General features: G+C 49.6%; 1 protein-coding gene across 2 annotated transcripts in view; it reads left to right on the forward strand.

The window, feature by feature from the left end:
• Positions 1-14061, forward strand: part of LOC142503348 (cilia- and flagella-associated protein 337-like) — a 75062-nt gene that overhangs the window by 56127 nt on the left and 4874 nt on the right. For both annotated transcript variants that reach the window (XM_075615503.1, XM_075615506.1), the window contains exon 24: positions 8691-8773. In XM_075615503.1, the coding sequence (XP_075471618.1) occupies positions 8691-8773 (83 nt within the window). The remainder of the gene's footprint in view (positions 1-8690; positions 8774-14061) is intronic.

Here is a 14061-nt window from a genome sequence, read left to right on the forward strand (position 1 = left end):
AGGGTGAGGGCGAAAGGGAAAGGGTTAGGGTGACAGAGGGAGAGGGTGAGGGTGACACAGGGAGAGGGAGACACAGGGAGAGGGAGAGGGTGATACAGGGAGAGGGTGACATAGGGAGAGAGGGTGACACACTCACAGACACTCACTCACAGACATACATACTCACTCACAGACACTCACTCAGACACACACACTCACTCACAGACACACACACTCACTCACAGACACATACACTCACTCAGACACACACTCACACACACACACTGACACACTCACTCAAAGACACTCACTCACACACACACTCACCCACAAGGCAGGGGGTCGCACATGGCAGCAGTGGGGCCTCCGCACGGCAGTGGGCCCTCCACACGGCAGGAGGGCCTCTGCAAGGCAGGAGGGATCGCACATGGCAGCGGGGGCCTCCACACGGCAGGAGGGCCTCTGCAAGTGGGCGCCACCCCTCTAGAGGCGGACGCCGACGCTGCAGCACGCCCCCCCCCGGAAGCGGCCGACGCCGCAGCACGCACGCCCCTGAAGCGGACCCCCTCCAGAGGCGGACACCCCCGGTCAGCAAGCGGAAATCGGGGGGAGGGGGGGGGAGGAGATCAGGATGGGGAGGAGATCAGGGGCAGGAGGGGGAGGAGATCGGGGGAAGGGGCTAACCCAGAGCTTCCTGCCGGCCCTCTTCCCCGCGTTAACCCAATCAGAGAGGGAGATTATTTATTTATTTATAAAAAAAATTGGCGCGAGCAGGGGAATTCATAGCGCCGCGGCACGGCTCGCCAGCGGCCTAAATCCACTCGCCATGGGCGTGTGGTTATAATTAATTGTCGAACACTGCATATATATATATATATATATATATATACACATATATACATACATACAGTGTTCGACAAATCGGATTTGGCCCCCTGGCGACCACCCCTCATGGCTGTGCAACGCATGCGGTTTTGTCCTTGTAAAATTTTTTTTTTAAATAATCCCTCTTCATGGTTGGTGTGACATGACTTGGCGTACTTCCAGGATTTTTTTTCCCCCCAGCAGCCAGGCTGCGCATTGAACCAGCGCTTCCTTTTCTATTCTGGTCCTGCAGGTATGTATTCTGTTATTCCCTGCCTTACTGTCTGCCTCCAGTGCCTGCATCCCCCCTTGCGGTCCTTTCTTGCCCCCCATGCAGCCCCGCTGGCGTGTCCCATGCACCCCCCTGCCAGCGTACGGTCCCACTGGCATGTCCTATGCACCCCCCCTACCACCTCCCATCCAGTGTGCGGTCCCATTGGTGAGTTCCCTTCACCCCCGCCAGCGTGCGGTCCCACTGGCGTGTCCCATGCGGTCCCTGTGGCCTGCTGCTGGCTGGTCCCCCTGCACCTACACTTAAACCTCTGGCTGACATATTTGTGTGGGGGGGGGGATGCGATTTGGTTGCGGCTTCCCGCCCCTCATCTTCTGGCGGCTGCCCGCCCGGGCGGGAGATGGCATGGGGGGGGGGGGGGTGTTCCTTCCCTCGGGAGGGGGCAATGCACTCCCTTGCCCCTGGTTCCATTGGATGCCGGCGCGGGAGATGGGCAGTGGGGTGCGCGGTTGTGGCTGGCGCCCGGTGCGTGCAGGGGGAGGCGGGAGCTGCCTGCTCGGATCGCCGGCCTTTCCTCTCCCCCCCCGTCACTCACATCCAAAGCTGCATCATTTAGTGTGTGTATGTTTAGGACACCAGAAGTACCCCCCAGTCAGTCTTTCACCCTCTCTGTCACCCTCTCCAGTCAGCCACCCTCTCCTGTCACCCTGTCACCCTCTCTTGTCAGTCACCCTGTCACCCTCTCCTGTCAGTCACCCTCTCTCTGTGTGAGAGTGCGTCTGTCTGTGAGAGTGCATCTGTCTGTGAGAGTGCGTATGTCTGTGAGTGTGTGTATGAGTGAATAGACACACAGTCACCCAGTCAGTCAGTGGCAGTCACAGTCACCCACCCCCTCTCTGTAACCCTCTTTTTTTAAAAAAGCAGGGCTGGGGGCGGGACTAGGTGGCGAGTAGATATTTTGGTTCGGTGAGTAGATTTTTGGGTGATTTGTCGACCACTGTGTGTGTGTGTGTGTGTGTGTGTGTGTGTGTGTGTGTGTGTGTGTGTGTGTGTATATATATATATATATATATATATATGATACGAACCAATCCAAAGACCAGTAAAGAGACAGCAGACCGCACGGGGTTAATCCAAAAGTCTATATTCCCAACATGAAATACACGTAAGCCAACGTTTCGGTCCCACAGAGAGACCTTCCTCAGGGCCGTGCAACCCACAAGTGTAAGTGACCAAACATATATACCCTCACCCATAGTGCAATGCAAACAAAGGGAACCAATCACCAACATGCAATCAGACATAATATGCAACATAGCTGTGCTCCGTGCCCCCTCCCCTATTACCTGAATATCCAAGCCATTTTAAACAAATGTTCTTTCGATCTAATGATTCTGGTCATTGACCAATCAAGCAAGGAAATTGCCAAATTGAAGAAGGACATTGCAGTAATAGAAACCAAACATGTGGACACCCTGGCAGCGGACACGGACACCAACTGGCTGGATAAGATGCAGAACACAATTGATGCCTACAGGGCGAATTTAATCAAGTTTAAGAAGGAGAAGCTCCGGCAGGTCACTGCGGACTACAAGGAGCGGAACGTCTACCGATGGCTCCTGGGGCTGGGTGAGACGAAGAGCGGTAGAAGCGGTCCACAGCGACGATACCAGCCTCGGTCTAGGCGTGGTGATGCCGCCAGGATGGGCTACACGACCAGTGACACTGATGCATCAGATGCCCCGGACAACGCCTCCATGGAGCCTTTTTTAGGTCCGGGCGATGGCAGTCGAGCGAGAACACTCCCGCAGGGCACAACGCGCACAGACCCACCAGGAGAGGTGGCCGGAGATCGGCGGTATCCCGTGCGCGAAGGAAAAGCGACAAGGGGCACCAGGCAAGAGAGACGGTGATCTACAATCTATCGGACCACTCACTGACACCGGCAGAGGTTAGCATTCTACAGAAAGGCCTATCATTTGTGCCAACCCATATGCAGGATTCCTTTGACTGGGAGGTCGACATGTACAGACTGCACAGACAATTGAAGTTAAAGGATTTCTTCTCTAAGAACATTGATATTAACTCTTCTGGAGACATTACCCCAAATCCATTCAAGACCAGGAGCACCTTTGACCCGCACTCACTGAATCCCAACATAGCTGCATTTATGAACTTGGTGACTAAAGACACACAGAAAATTCTGAAGAATCACAAGACCAGCTTTTTTAATACATCGAGAGAGGAGAGAGCTGCCCTGAAAATGCTACGGGAGAACAAGGGGATCATAGTGAGAGCAGCAGACAAAGGTGGAGGGATTGTGGTTTTAAATTATCAATACTATAAACAGGAGATCGAGCAACAACTTGCAGTTGTACATCATTATAGACGCCTCCCGGGGGATCCGACGATAGCCTACAAGAAGGAGATTGATGGCATCATCCGATTGGGCTTGAATAATGCCTGGATCACAGAAGAAACCAGTAAATTCCTGACTCAGGACCACCCCGTGATGCCAGTATTATACACACTACCCAAAGTACACAAATCTATAGTTGCACCACCGGGCAGACCCATCATCTCGGCCCGTGGGTCGCTGTGCCACCCCCTTTCGCAATTCGTGGACTTCTATCTACAGCCACTGGTGGCTGGAATGGGTTCATACATCAAGGACACCACGGACTTCATTGAGCAGCTCAGTCATCTTTCCGTTAACACAGCAGAATGTATTCTTGCTACGCTAGATGTGTCCAGCTTGTACACCAACATTCCCCATGCAGGGGGCCTAGAAGCAGTACGCACAAAATTGGAAGAACATGGAGTCGAACAGGGTCCACCAGTTGATTTTCTCATGTTGCTCATTGAGGTCATCCTCCATAAGAACTTCTTTAAATTTGAGAAACACTACTACTTACAACTAACGGGTACGGCCATGGGCTCAAATATGGCACCGTCGTATGCTAATCTATTTATGGATTTGTATGAACGGTTGCACATATTAACTGACACCACGCATGGGCGGCATATCGTCAAATACCTTCGCTATATTGACGACATCTTCATTCTGTGGACAGGCAGTGAAGATGAGCTGCTGACATTTGTTTCTGATTTAAACAAAATCCCCTCCACAATCCGTTTTACCCTCAACCACAGCTACCAGGAAATCGCTTTTTTAGACATCATAGTGTACAAAATTGGAGGCACGCTGGCTACTAGAATATACCGGAAGAGTACAGACAAGAACTCCCTTCTTTGTGCAGCCAGCCACCATCCTGTACCACTTAAGAGGGGTCTCCTATACTCCCAGCTTCTCCGAGTGAAAAGAATTACCACTGATCCAGAAGAATCCCAAAGGGCCCTGGCCCAAATGGCCGCACGATTTCGGGAGAGGGGCTATTCGGCCAAGGACATTAACTTTGCCTTGCAAAAGGTTGGACAGGTTGACAGGGGTGAACTATTGACACCTTCGTCAGGTAGACCGGTGAGCAACAGGCTTAATATAGTCAGTACATTCAGTACTGCTACAAACAGCATTAAGCGTTGCATTCGGGGCAATTGGCGCATCCTGGAGAATGACGAGAGGATTGGTGCATATGCTAGAGAGCCACCCCTATTCTGCTTTCTTCGGGGACCAAACATTGGTGACATGGTCACTGGATCTGATCCAATAGACAAATATGCCACACCCACCACCTGGTTAGCCAAAAAACCTGGTTCGTACCGCTGTCATGGCTGCACCAACTGCCACTATATGCAGCTGGGCCCTAGCTACAATCACCCGCATAGTGGCGTACCGATTAAAATCAAACAACAACTGAACTGTGAGTCAAAATTCGTGGTGTACTTTATTAAGTGTCCTTGTGGATTGCTGTACATCGGGAAGACTGTAAGGATGCTGAAAGAACGCATGGCCATGCACCGTTCAAACATCAGAAAAGCCCTACTGAGTGATGCCTCTGATATAGATCTGAAGTGTCTACCTGTGGCTAGACATTTCAAAGAAAAAAGACACACATTGGCCACACTTCGTTGTATGCCTATTCTGCAGGTTCCAGTCCCCCCCCGTGGGGGTGACAGGGGCAGGACTTTGCTTAAACAGGAAGCAAGGCTTATTTATGAACTAAGGACTATGACACCTGGTGGCCTAAATGAGGAGCTTTCACTTAGCTGCTTTCTGTAGTTGTCTCCCTGCTTTGACTTAGTTTTACATTATGCCTTTTATATGTTTGTCACTCATACTCTGTTGCATCACTCCCTCTGCACTTTTGCACTTCCTTTGTCCTTATATACTATGGTGATGCTATGCGCTCCTTGTGCTCTATACCTCTATCTGTCCCCCTGTGGTTCACCTCAACGCTCTGTGTTTTACTACTCTGTTTAGCCCATTATTGCTGTCAGTGTGTGGGTAACTGTGCACCGAGGCGGTTTTTCAGACTGCGCATGCGCGATTTGCGCTGCCGGCGTCCCTGGTTGCCAGGGAGAGTTAATGAGGCGTCTGCTCACAGCTGTGATGCGCGGCGCACTCTCCTTGCTGGCGCCCCGGCAGTCAATGTGTTTTGGCCCACTGCGCATGCGCGGCGCGCGACGTTCCCCCGCACGGGCAGTAGACTCTGGGACCAGTGTCTCAGGGTGTCTCTCTCCTAATAGTTTAAGTGCCTACTCTTATGTCATGATGAATCATTTGGATATTCAGGTAATAGGGGAGGGGGCACGGAGCACAGCTATGTTGCATATTATGTCTGATTGCATGTTGGTGATTGGTTCCCTTTGTTTGCATTTCACTATGGGTGAGGGTATATATGTTTGGTCACTTACACTTGTGGGTTGCACGGCCCTGAGGAAGGTCTCTCTGTGGGACCGAAACGTTGGCTTACGTGTATTTCATGTTGTGAATATAGACTTTTGGATTAACCCCGTGCGGTCTGCTGTCTCTTTACTGGTCTTTGGATTGGTTCGTATCATATTTACTCTCTATGGGACTAGCATCTGCTATTACAACATTTTCAACTACAGTGTGCTGACTGAATTTCATGTGTATATATATATATATATATATATATAACAAAAGACAGGGGTGCCCAATGCTACATCCAATTGACAAAACATATAAAGTAATTAGTATAACGTTTAAATACTTCAATAATAATAATATTTACTTGGTTATTTTAGTTAAACCCTTTGGCCAAAGCGTTATAAGCCTGCGTACCACATCAAGGTATGACCAAAATTAATGCAGGTCCTACACTACATCGTGAACCCTTCCTTTTACCTCTGTATGAGGGGAAAGAACCATAGTAGATTCTGTTCTTTGTAGCAAAGTGAAAAGACCTCCCAAGTTATAAAGGTGAGGAGGAGTGAGCTCTGGGGGGAGGTGCCACCTACCTCCATACCAGTCAGAAATTGATTAACACACATTCCCACCATTAACAGCAATTTCCTTGAAATGAGTTTTAGTGTATACTAGCTGAGAGACCCGGCGTTGCCCGGGATGTAATGTTCCTGCTCTCCTCTCTCTCTTTTTCCCTGTCCTCTCTCTCTTTTTCCCTGTCTACCCTCTCCCTCTGCCCTCTCTCTCTTTAACTGTCTCCCCCCATCTCTCTATCTCTTCCCCCGTCAAACCCCCCCTCTCTCTTCCCCTGTCTCCCCCCTGTCTGTTTGTCCCCCGTTCCCATCAATCCAGCTCCCCCCCCTTTACAGGTCCGGTCCCTCCCCATTTACCAGTCCGGTCCCCCGACCCCTTTCCAGGTGGGTGTGCGCGCGCGTCAGTCGGTGGGTTTGCGCGTGCGTCAGTCGGTGGGTGTACGCGCGCGTCAGTCGGTGTACGCGCGCGTCACTCGGTGGGTGTGCGCGCGCGTCAGTCGGTGGGTGTGCGCGCGCGTCAGTCGGTGGGTGTGCGCGCGCGTCAGTCGGTGTGCGCGCGCACACACTTCATGGCTCACAAATTTGTGCAGGGGCAAGAAATAGCGCCGCGTAGGAGACATGCGGCCGCCCCAGCGCGAGCATACTCTCCCCCGGCGGCACCCACCCCAAACACACCACTACAGCCCTCCTGCTGTGCTGGAGGCTACACCGCGCGGGGAACCTGCGCACCCACCCCCCGATTACGGCCGGAGCCCCCACCCCAACCGCCAGCCAACAGTAGCCGGACCACTGGGGGCAAAGGCAGCACCGCCGCGCGGGAGACACGCGCTCCCGGCCGAGCACACTGTCCCTGGCGCCAAACCACCACCGACCATCTGCTGTGATGGAGGCGGCAGTGCGTGGGCAACGCGCGCCCCCGATCCGTCGAGCGGGAGGGGATCAAGCGGCCGCACCAATGGCTCCTAGAGATCACACTCTCCCCCAGGCATCGCCACTTGGATTAGGACGGGGGGCGGCTCGCAACCAGCAAGCGCACGGTGATCGCCCCCCCGGGCCGGCATCAACCGCGCAAGCCCAACCGGACAACGGGACTCCGGGTAAGGGAACCCACCGTGCCGAATTATTTCGAGTACCGGGAGAGGGAGGGTGGGCGGGGGGTGTGGAAGTTGAGGTGCGGTCCAGCTGACGGGGGAGAGTGACGGACGTGTGTGTGTGTGTCCCTGTGTGTGTGTCCCTGTGTGTCCTTTGGCCCGTCACTCCGCCTCAGGCCAATGAGAGGTGTGCGGGGGCGGGCGGGCCAAGGGACCAATGAGATTTCCCCTAGGGACACGGACATCCAGACAGGCATACAGTGCTTTCACTAATATAGTATAAGATATGATCATCACCCGCTATCAAAAACCGTTCGAGATCTAAAAATGTAATGTGTCTGGACTGTACCTCAAATATAAAAACCAGACCCATCTCATTCACATTAAACATTTGAAGAATCTCAAGTGCCTCTCCATTCCAGATGATGATGATATCATCAATGAAATGGCCATAGAACACGAGGCCCGCCCCCAGTCTAGCATTAGCCTATACATGTAGGTTCTACCACAACCCCATGTACAGGTTTAGATCACGAACTGTTTGTGATAGCGGGTGATGATCCTATATGAACACCTGGTTGTTTTGTGTTGTCTAAATTGCGGTTTGGGATACCGCAGGTGTTTTGAGCAGCATTTGATTTTGTTTTATTCACCTATGTCAATTTTACTTGTTTGAGCCTTTTTTTTGTTCACTCTGTCATGTAAAGTGAGCCGCATATTCAAAAGAATTAACACATATCATATGTGGCATATGGCTGCAGTGAATATATTCAGTAAATTAATAATATACGCTGTTTCATTACATCAGATCTCAGTAGGCACAGAACCTCACACCATTAGTGCCTGAGAGGATAGCTACTGTATGTATTACTGCTGTAGGCCCCACTGGCACATATTTGTTTAATTGTAGATTTGGCTTAAACTAATATGCTGATCATGTACTGTATTCAGTAAAGTAGGATGAATATTGAATATTGTATTTTAAAACTACCTTTAACACCATCCTTACCAAACGCCATTGCACACCGAGATATTGCATAATAATTTGCATAATAAATGGGTTATATTCAGATCAATGTACTTTTACAATTTATTTAAAATATATTTAAAATGCTGCATTTCCAAATTATATTAGATAAAGTGACTATATATTTTGTTTTTAGTTGGTTGGTTCTTCAGTACCAATACATGACAAAGACATTGCAGAAGAGCTGAAGAAAAGATACATAGTAAATTCAGAGAACAGGTAATGTATCCCACCCACCCTGAAGTTCCAAAGCCTAATGCATTTCATGCAGCTCAGGTAATAATGATGGTACCTAGTGCAGATAGTTATAAACAAAAAGGTTTTTTTCATGTAATACTTCACTGCACATACAGTATATCAGTGAGTATAGCGACATCAAGTAAGTGCATTATAACAGAGGGAAATAATATTGAAAATGTTTTATGCTGTCAACAGCTTGTGTGTCCTGATCAGTGTGACTGGTTGATTTCAAGTGCTGGATGTATTAAGTGTGCAGTCAGAACCATTTATATTTTTAAAACACTTATAACTGATTGGCTGGCAAAGCCAGTCAATCGGTGAAATAAGACATCTGTTGGTCACAGACCAATCAGAAAAGAAAAGGGTTTAAAACAGAGAACAAATAAAACTGAAGCCAGTGCACTGTAACTAAAGGAGTTTGAACAAGGGTTAACAAGGTATAGTATATTGACGTACAGTTTATTGTTGGGACTTATAACGTCATAGTTGCAATAATAAGCAGGATTGAGAATGCCACTCAATGCACATCTTGCCACATGTATGTGCACTTGGATCAGCTGTTCCAAGGAGCATACCACCGCGAGATGTGTGAGCAGGTGGGCTCTTTAGTGTCAGAGATTGCTGATCTGAAGAGGAAACTTGTAATATTAAGGGACATTGACAATCTTGAAAGGGGGTTTGTGCTCACAGAGAAGGCCTTTGCTTCAACTAGTGGTGCAGATGGTGGCACTGTTAGGGAGCAGGTAGGTAGCTGGGTAACAGTTAGAAGTGGAAGCAGGGGCAATAGGAAGAGGCAGGCCAGTTCTGAGCTGACCCATCCCAATAGATTTGCCATATTGAGTGAAGATATTGGGAGTGTCAGGGCAGAAATGGCAAGGCTGGGGGAGACTGTTTCCTCTAGCAGCCAGGGGAATAGTTCCTCCAGCACAGAGGGGACTCAGAATGCTCAGATACCAAGAAAGATTGTGGTGGTAGGGGACTCCATTATTAGGAAGGTAGATTGGGCAAATTACCCGAACAGTTTGTCTCCCGGGTGCTCGGGTTCAGCACATTGTGGATCGGGTAGACAGATTGTTGGGAGGGGCTGGGATTGACCCGGCGGTCTTGGTACATGTTGCCACCAATAACAAAGTTAGAGACGGATGGAGGGTCCTAAAAAATGATTTCAGGGATATAGGCCAAAAGCTTAAGGCAAGGACATCTAAGGTAGTATTTTCTGAAATATCAGTACCATGCACTACAGCAGGGAGACAGTCAGAGATTAGGGAGGTTAAAGCATGGCTAAGAAAGTGGTGTAGGAAGGAGGGTTTTCGAGTACTGGGACTCCTTTTCTGAGAGATGCCAACTTTATGCTATAGACTGATTGCACCTGAATGACGAGGTATCTTCTGTGCTAGTGGGGAGAATGTCAAAAAGGTTGGAGATTTTAAGCTAGGATGGAGGGGGGAGGGGGGAGGGGGAGGTGAATGAACCAGATAAACTAAATAGATTAGATAAGGAAACAAGGGGTTATGGAGGTAGAATGGGGGCAAGTGCGAGTTTGACAAGCAACGCAACACTCATAGTAAATACAGATAATACTAGAAAACTTCTAAAGACTAAACCAACTTGGCGCAGAACGGAAGGAGCAGATAAGATAATAGTACAGGCTAAAAAAAAACCTTAAATGCATGCTTGCTAATGCAAGAAGCCTGACAGATAAAACGGGGGAGCTTGAATTAATAACTGCAAGGGAGCAGTATGATATCATAGGCATTACTGAAAGATGGTGGGATGAAACTCATGACTGGGCAGTTAATTTAGAGGGCTATTCCCTTTTTCACAAGGATCGAACACATAGAAGAGGCGGTGGAGTATGCTTACATGTTAAACCGGATCTAAAACCTATTATAAGGGAAGATGTTTATGAAGGGAATGATGAAAATGTAGAGACCTTGTGGGTAGAAATTAGCAGTGGAGGTAAAAGTATAAAGAAAATGTTTGTAGGGATATGCTATAAACCACCAAATATCTGTGAGATTGAGGAAGCTAAAATACTTTTGCAAATGGAGAAGGCATCCAAACTAGGTCATGTTTGCATAATGGGTGATTTTAATTATCCAGACATAGGGGGTTATGCACTAAGCAGTGATAAGTGCTATTAAGTGAGATAAATGCCTTTATAGCGTGATACTGCCTGCTGTGAGATTCACAAAGCAGTGATAACAGTGCAGTATCGTGCTATAATGGCTTTTTATCCCACTTAAAAGCACTTATCACTGCTTTGTGAAACTCATAGCAGACAGTATCACTCTATAAAGGCATTTATCTCACTTAAAAGACTTATGTATCTGGGTATCTCTGCTATATTGGGGAACCCCTGCTAAACTAGGGATTCCGTGAATAGCTGCAGATATAGTTTAACCCCTTCATACCCATTTACCTTGTCTGGATAATGCTGCAGCAGGGGTCCTGGCGGTGAGCCGTTATAACGCTTCCAGAGTCAGAGTTTGTCAAAGTAATGTGCTTTGCTGTATCAGAGAAGCTCACTCGATCCCCGGATACAACTTTTGGGGTATCCATAACTTTGGAACCCCAATACATAGCCACATTCTGTAAAGACTTTCTCCAACAAACCCACCCTGAAACTTACAGCCCAGAAATCTCCCGATCCCAGCACCCCAGTAAAGGCAAAAGTCACATAAATCTGTATTGTCACAAAATTAGTATTCAGTTGCAGAAATTCATTTTCGACACCTGGGTCCCAGAGCTGACACTCTAAGACCCTAACACACGGGTCAGTGTTAACCAAGTGGGCTTGACCTTTATTAATGAACCTGGTTAACCCATTCACTGTCACAGTTCTTCCTTCAGTACCGGATGGATCCGTAGAGAAGACAGGGGTAGTTCACCAGCCTCTTGCAGATAAGCTCGAATCACCGCCCGCACCACGTCGGCATTGGTCCCCAATATGATTGGAGAGCTTGGTTGTTTCGGGGCTATATGGTGTGAGACTTGTTGGTATTCAACTGTGGTATATCTAACCGTACCTTCCCTACGCCATCATTACCGAGTCCCCACAGCTTCATCTTGTCAGCCGATTGCATGGGCAGGTGCTTCAGATGTTGGTTGTAGAAGAATCGATATATGATCGTTATTTGGGACCCGTTATCCAGCAATGCCGAGGAATATATACCGAATAGCAGCCGTTCCCACACGACTGTAAGCGTCCGATTGGGGTGTTTCATCGTGGCTTGGCGCTGGGGCGCCCTCCGATGACGTGGACGGTGTTTCTGTCAACTGTACCTTGCATGTCATGAACTTAGGATTGGATGTCCTGGCTTTTCTGGATTTCGGACAGTTCCGAGAGTAGTGACCCTCCTGTCCACAGTTGTAGCAGATGATGTCACTTTAGTTCGCCTCGGTCCAAGGGGTAGGAGATACTCTCTTGGGTGTCCTGTGTGCAGAGGCAGGTACCTTGGGAGGAAGGTCGTCCTCTGCACTTTCTGCCTCCTTGAGTTTTGGGGCCGGTACCCCTTTGTGTGGTTCTTTAGACTTCTTGGGGGTGTGGAAGTGTACTTGAATTTCCTGTTCCCTTATATGACTCATCAACTCCATAAAGCTGGGGGTTATTGAGGCTCAAGGGGTGCCTCGCATCAGGAGGGCGACGTGGTGTAATGGCAGAGATCCTTTCAGGAGCTGTTTAAGTCTATACTCATTCACCACTGGGGCCCGGGATGATCTTTTTAGAGAATAACCCTCATAGGGAAAGCTGCAGGCATCGGGTAAATGCTGACAGCTCTTCTCCCTCCATTTGGCGGAGAGCCCGGAACTGATCCAACAACTCATCTTCGTCATCCTTGCTGGTATAGGCTTGAGTGAGAAGTTCAATTAGCTCCATGGTGGTGGCTTCTCCTTCAGTCTCATGGTGCATTTGCACAATTTGGGCCGCAGGAGGCCGCAGACACTCTACTATCCTTTGCCTATTGGCGGCCTCTGAGCACGACCACTCGTTGAGCACATGTAGGGCATGTGCCTTCCATGCTTTGAATCCTTCCTCCCCTAAGGGTGTGGGTGTTATCCTGGAGAAGGCCTTGAGCTTTCTATAGTTCTAGGACTAGGAGGACATTGTTAGGGCTTCTACCAATTGGGGTAGAATTACTCCAAAGTCGGCGCCGCCAGTGGACAGACGACTCAGGCATTCCAGTTTGTGGTTAGGGCCTAGCCTGGGACTAATCTCATCCCTGCTGGGGGTATATTGCCGGAGTGGAGTCTCCGCTCGGAGGGGCACCTCCAGCGTAGTTCCTGGACAGAAAGTCACCCTGGGTAGAAGTGGGTCAGAATAGATTAGCGAATGCCCCCTGAGCATGGCGTCGTATGTCCTTGGGGTGTAGGGAGGATGTGGGGCTTTTCCGCTTGATATGTCACCTCGGTCAGGGCTTCCGAACTTGAAGTGGCCATGGGTATGGGCAAATCTGGTAAGATCAGCGGGTAACCCGCGGGTGGAGGGTCCGGGAAATGCAGGGCAACAGGGGTATCTTCCTCCTGTACTTCACGGCCAGCACTAATTAAAACAATAGTCCAGCGATATGAAGGGTGCCACTTTCAGCCTATATACCAGGCGCAAGCAAACTCAGGGAATCTGCTCAGGATGTTGCAGACTGCCCGCAGAGGGGTGGTGGCGGGAACATCCCCCACGCGACCACGTGGCAAGGAGATTCCTCATTTTGAAGGGCCCACTGATGGACCTCTTGAGCAGACAACCTAAACATGTCGGATTTTGGTTTTCTAATTTAGCTGCTGGTTCGGGCACCCCAGGTCTGAATCTCAGCAGCGCCTCCAAATGTACCTCCCTTTCCCCCGTGTCTAGGGTGACTACGTGTGGTGCTTTACCTGATGTATATATATATATGCCACGCACGGCCTTAACCCCACATGGTGCCCCACTGTCCAACCACCTTGTCCACACCCTGGAGGTGTTTCCCCCCAATGTACTGAGGTGCCCTGGGCACCTAACCACCCGGTGTCCACAGAAGCCACAACCTATCCCAAGTGTGCGGTAGCGCTACCCACAGGAAGTGTGTGTATAGTTGGTGCACTTGTTGGAAGGCGATACCGGCCGAGTGCTGCGGCACCCGGGTACCGCCAACTTAGGAAAGGGTTCAGCCAGGTCCCACGTAGTCATCGTTCGTGACGGTGTCCGCCTTTGCGTTCGATGCACTCCCGCTGGAGTGTCCCACCTTGGATAGACTCTACTTGCGGTGGTGGTCTGGTCCCAGACCACAGGC

The sequence above is a fragment of the Ascaphus truei genome, chromosome 1 (assembly GCF_040206685.1).
Source record: "Ascaphus truei isolate aAscTru1 chromosome 1, aAscTru1.hap1, whole genome shotgun sequence".
NCBI classification, from domain to species: domain Eukaryota; kingdom Metazoa; phylum Chordata; class Amphibia; order Anura; family Ascaphidae; genus Ascaphus; species Ascaphus truei.